The sequence below is a fragment of the Scyliorhinus canicula genome, chromosome 14 (genome assembly GCF_902713615.1).
Source record: "Scyliorhinus canicula chromosome 14, sScyCan1.1, whole genome shotgun sequence".
NCBI classification, from domain to species: domain Eukaryota; kingdom Metazoa; phylum Chordata; class Chondrichthyes; order Carcharhiniformes; family Scyliorhinidae; genus Scyliorhinus; species Scyliorhinus canicula.
Window position 1 is genome coordinate 26,253,045 of NC_052159.1, and position 6,000 is coordinate 26,259,044.

Sequence of the window (6,000 nt, forward strand, 5' to 3'; positions counted from 1 at the left end):
TTTGCTTAGTCTGTGAAAAAGCTCTGCACAGTTGATTCCTGATCTGTGAAGATAATTCAGTAGAACCCTCCTATATTTATCCATTCCATGCATCCCCATTATTTATTCCTAACCTTTTGCACTCCCTGCTACAATAGCATACCTTGGGTAAATTTGTGACTAAGATGGACGCTGCCATCCCAGTTTCCATTCAACTCTTTTGGTCGTTAAAACGAGCACAATTGTTTTTTCAGCTCTGCTGTTTTTGCTCTGGAGCAGAATGTTGTTGGATGTGTGGTTGACATTTCCTGCATTTGCTTTTACTGCGCAAAAATAATCCAAGTCGCATTTTACACACTTGGCAAAAGTGTTAGAAAAAAAGGATTGTGACTTTTTTTTCACAACAATTTGGGTGCAAAAAATAGCTGGTTTCAAAGGGAAAGTGTTGGAATATTCATTTGCACAGAATAAGCTATGAATGTGGGCTTTTGCTTCACAATGAGATTAAATCTGAGTCGGGTGCACATATATTGTGCATCAATATTTTCAGCGTTCTCCAACTTGATAAATATGCAAACAGAGCAGCGGGATAGCTTAAAATAGTGCTGAATGCCGCATATGGACATAGTTGCCGAGTGCATAATAAAGACACATGCAAATGTCTAAAACTAACTACTGAAGTAATGAGTCGAATATTTATTCGGCACTCATCCATTTCAGTCCTCACTGCTCTGATACTAAAATTAGCTTGAGGTGTTTCATGTGCTCAATGGCTGGAGCAGGCAAGGCATTGTCAGCATTTCTGTGCATGTGTAGCAAGAAAGAAACCACTTTGGGTATTTTTGTAAATAAAATTTGATCTTTCTTAATGGTTACTTCTAAAGCATTTTTGCAGAGCAATTGCAGAAACCATATGACAGGATGTGACTATTACTTTCAACCTTTATTATAATAATAAAGGGAATAGCTTCATTTGGTAAGATGGTGGATTGTTTGCTGTAATCTCTGAAGTGGAACTTGAACTGCTTTTCACTCCCAAGGCTCTAATGCCACCCATGGAGAGGAGGTTGATGCCACTTTGTACAATTGACAAATATCCGGGCCCAGCATCATGCAGAAACAGTGCTCCCCTCGATGCCCTTGCAGAGGATGGTGTGAATGGGATACTTTATCTGGAGTTTCCTTAATGATAGAGCAGGGTTATATCCATGCTTCTATGAGAAAATGTCTATGTTTATGAAGCTGTTTTATTCCTGTCCCCCAAAATGTCAGAACACACATGCAAGTATGATTGCTGATTGTTGCGGGAGCGGAGCGTTCAGCCATGGCCCGTGTGAGCTCTGGAGATGCCTCTGTAGTCCCTTGCAGCACGGTTTCCCTCGTATCGATCTTTTCCTTGTGACTTCAGCAAAACACTTCAGACAGAATAGTATAGTTAAAAGAAATAGGATGAGAGGAGGGTCAGTGGAGCAAGAACACAGGCATGGGCCAGTAAGCCAAATGATCTGTTTCAGTGCTGTAAATTCTTTGTAGGAAACCACTTTATATTTAACGGAAGATGTGTGTTCCAAAATAAAGTTCAGGAAGTGGGTGGGCTGGCACAAGTGTGATAAGCAGATTATGTTGGGTCAGATAGACAGACCAGTGTGAATGCCATTTTATCTAGCTCTTGTGTTGCTGCTGTATCAGAGGGGGAAACCTGTATTGTAGAATTGCTGCAGAGCCTCTTTCCATGTCCCTGTTGTATATACTTTGTCCATAACTATACTGAACTTTTAAAATTGCGTTTCTGGGTGAGAGGAAGCTCTATAGAGCAGATTCCTTTTTTTGTATTTAACATATTGTCCCAGCAGTGAGTCATATAATAATAATCTTTAGTAGTGTCACAAGTAGGCTTGCATTAACACTGCAATGAAGTTACTGTGAAAAGCCCCTAGTCGCCACACTCCGGCTCCTGTTCCGGTGCACTGTAGGAGAATTCAGAATGTCCAATTTATCTAACATCACATCTTTCGGGACTCATGGGAGGAAACCGTGGCACCCGAAGGAAACCCACGCAGACACTGGGAGAAAGTGCGGACTCCGCACAGACAGTGGCCCAAGTCGGGAATCAACCCCGGGTCCCTGGCACTATGAAGCAACAATGCTTAACCACTCTGCTACCGTGCCACCCACAAGTCTTACAAGTCATTAAAAATGTATAATAGGGCAGAGGCAGCAGGGGGGCTTGGTGTTGCCAAACTTGCTTCATTATTATTGGGTGGGAGAATGTGGACAAAGTGCGGCAGTGGTGGGAAGGAGAAGAGGTAGAATGGGTTAGGATGGAGGAGGAATCTTGTAAGGGGTCTAGTGTGAAGGCTATGGTGATGGCAGCATTGCCAATGGCTCTGAGTAGGTATTCAGGGAGCCCGGTGGTGCAGTCCACGATGAAGATATGGAATCAGCTGAGGAGTCATTTTAGGGTGGAAGGGATGTCGGTGCTAATGCCACTGTGCAAGAATCATGGGTTTGAGCTGGGGGGTATGGATAGTGTATACAGGAGGTGGAGAGAAGTGGGGTTGGTCAAGGTGAGGGATTTGTATTTGGCGGAAGGGTTCGCCAGTCTGGAGGAGCTAAGGGAGAGGGTAGAGCTGCCATGGGGTAGTGTGTTCAGGTATCTACAGGTTAGGGACTTTGCACGAAAGGTCTGGAAGGGGTTCCCTCGACTGCCGGGATACACCCTGCTGGAGCGGCTGCTGCTTCCGGATATGGAAGGGGAGGGAAGAATTGGGGATATATGCAAGTGGCTGGGGAGCAGGGAGGCGAGTGTGTCAAGGAGAAATGGGAAGCTGAGTTGGGAATGGAGATCAATTGGGGAGTATGGAGTGAGGCACTGCGAAGGGTAAATGGGACTTCCTCTTGTGCAAGGATGAGCCTGATACAGTTTAAGGTGGTGCACAGGGTGCATATGACTCGGGCGAGAGTGAGTGGGTTCTTTCAGGGTAGCAAATGAGTGAGAGAGGTGTGGGAGAGGGCCAGCGAATCATGCACACAATGTTTGGGGTTATGAAAAATTGGGAAGATTCTGGGTGGGAGTCTTAGCCAGGGTAGTGGAGGAGGGAGTGAACCGGACCCGTTGGTGGCAATATTTGGGATTTCAGAGAAGCCGGAGCTCGTGGAGAGGAGGAAGGCTGATGTCTTGGCCTTCGCCTCTGATTGCATGGCAACGAATTTTGCTGGAGTGGCAGTCGACATCGCCACCGGGCGTAACAGCATGGTTGGGTGACCTGTATGAGAGAGGTTTGAGAAAAGGTGGGGGATGTTTGCGACCGTGTTTGAGGAGCTATTTGTCATGGGTGGGGTTGAAGAAGGAGAAAAATCTGGACAAACTGTATAGTTGATGGTTGGGAAGAATGTTTCCCGGGGTGTTTATTTGTTGTAACCTACTTGGATACAAGTTTGAATAATATGCGTTATTGAAAAAATGTATAATAAAAATTAATATAAAGTCAGTGATAAATGTTTTGTTAAGTGATTACATTTATAGATCTGTGCTGAAGCATTTCAAAGTGAGCACAAGTGATATTTGTGCATTTGGTATTAGGTGCCCATTCATTCCAATTGAGCGGATTCTATTCCATTCCCCTAAGCATTTTAATGAGAGATGTTTAATGTGCATTATTATTTAATTCTATTCTAGAGGTCTTCAGTCCTCATGTACTTTCGAGAGCAACCTTTAACAATCAGGAAGTTGCCCAGAATTGGCCAGATTATAGTTCTGCTCCATCGACATCTATTTGGGATACATCCTCACCTGATGCTCGCCATACCTGGCCAACTAGCACTGTTTCTCCAACTCATTCAACTTCAGTAAGTAATGCTGTGCATGAAATAGCAATAAACATCAGCCCATTGAATGTCTGTACAAGAGAATGCATTGTAGTTGTAAGTTCAAGTTTAGTAAAAGTGTATTCCAATTATTACTTTGCAAATATCTTTCATTCCTACAACTCTTCCCTTGCCCAATAGCTCCAGAAACATAGAATGGAAATGTGAACACATTTAACAAACTAATATAATCAAATAAAATGTAGTTAGCTAAGAAATTTGACTACTTGCAACAGAATGGTAGAGAAGGAAGATACATTTGTCACTCGCTGATTTAAGGTTGTTCGAGAAGCTCAACAGGAAAGACTCGCACGAGATCTGTGCCTTCTCATCAACTAATCTGCTGGTAGCAGGCATCCATGCTACAATAGTCACAGCTATCAAATACTGTCTTTGTTGTTTTACTTGGAGCACATGAAGTGTCTCAGAATGGAGTATGTTAGAGGGATGCTGGAAATTGTGCGTCTTTTTATAAGCTTCTGGATAAATAGCATGCCATGTGGGGGGTGCATCCATAACTCTTGTTAAATTAAAGAATTCTTGTTAACATAACCAGTAACTAAAGATACTGGCTTTTGTACCTTCTAATAATTTAACATGAACTTGCCTCTCTTTTTCTCCTCACTTTAGTCAATGCTTTTGGGTAACTCCACCAGCAGCCTTTGGTCCACCACTCCTTTCAGCAATCCGATATGGTCCACTAGTCAAGACAACAGCCTGCCCTTCTCCACTCCAACAAGCAACAACTCTATGGCAACTGTCGATCTTATAGGAAGAGAAAATGCAGCCCCTGGCATGATAGAAGACCTTGGCCGAATGTTTGATCCTTGGAAGAATCTTGACAATATTTGGAGACCCACTCCAGGAAGACGAAGCTCTGATCCCTGGTCGAATAATTCTAGCTTTCCCCATGAGAACTAATCTACAGGTGTCCACAGCTGTGGGTAATGCACAGAACCTATGACACTGCTTAAAGCGGGAAATATTGATCGAGCTGAGCCTGTAGTCCAGAAACCCTCTACTCGAGTTTCTTTGCACCACTCCAGCAGCTGTTTAATTGGAGTCGCACAAGGAAACTGGTGAATGTTCCTGGTATTGGGATCCAGTTCTCAGCCATAACTAATCATTATTTTCGCTTCTTGCCACACGATTATGATTCACGTCTGCTATAAACAGTTCCTCAGTCCCAACTGTAATTATGGTTTGTATAAGATTTCTGTTACAGTTGTAACAGGCTTTGTTCGTTCTGTATTGGAGTTTAAAAGAAGAAAAATCACTGAAGTATTTGGTCACATCCTATGTTCAGTGAGATACACCTTAAAATTTATTTTTCAGTTTGGGAAATAAAAGGGAACAAGACATAAGACTTTTATGCGCATCCCTTTGTATTACATCCATATAAGGCATTGTGATGTGTTTTTAAGAGAATGGAGACCAGTTTCTCTCCCGGTATTAAGTTCAAGTTCCTCTGTTTTTGTGAGAAAAAGAATTAATGGAACCCTTTGTTTTTAAAATGCAAAGTGGACGTTTTAGAAATGGGAATGTGTTGGTAAGCGATAGGTAATTATGTATCCAGCATTTTGGCTTTCATTTGTATTTAAAAGGGCAACAGAAATCATCAAGATTATGGCAGAGCATATTGCGGAAGAAAGCTGTAATCAGTTTATTTGGTTTTCCTTTTCTGTCATCATAATGTGCTTCACAATGTGTGCTGATCGCTGTTTACTCTGGCTGAAGCACACAAACCCAAAGTTTATGGAGGCAACGAGATCCCCTTTGTGTTCTTTGATTGAAACACTATTCTCTGGGTTGTACTTTTTTGAGATAAATAAAGTTTTTCAGAAACTGAACTTTTGTCCCACGTTAATTTATTTAAAAATGAACAGGAATGCTCCGTTCATCTGTTGTTGCATCAACTCGGCCTCTTGAGCTCGTTGCAAACTTTTAGCGCCATCTCATGGTAGAAGGGTGGAACTGAACTTTCAAATAGCACATCGCTTCATGTCCCTCTTGCGTGCTCTGTGTACTTCCTTCAAATGGTGGGTGGGGACAACATCACGGAAGGTCACCTTTTGTAAGAACCACCTCTTCATGGATCACTGTACATCATTCTTGACCCCACGACCTACTGTACATATGGTCTTGAATCTATAT

At 42.6% G+C, this 6,000-nt stretch overlaps 1 protein-coding gene across 1 annotated transcript in view; it reads left to right on the top strand.

Annotated features, from left to right (window-relative positions):
• tmem131 (transmembrane protein 131) overlaps window positions 1–5,696 on the top strand; it is a 190,050-nt gene extending 184,354 nt beyond the window's left edge. The window contains exons 40-41 of the mRNA XM_038819000.1: window positions 3,659–3,828; window positions 4,477–5,696. Coding sequence (XP_038674928.1) covers window positions 3,659–3,828; window positions 4,477–4,767 — 461 coding nt within the window. The 3' untranslated portion in view covers window positions 4,768–5,696. The remainder of the gene's footprint in view (window positions 1–3,658; window positions 3,829–4,476) is intronic.
• Window positions 5,697–6,000: the final 304 nt, after the last annotated feature.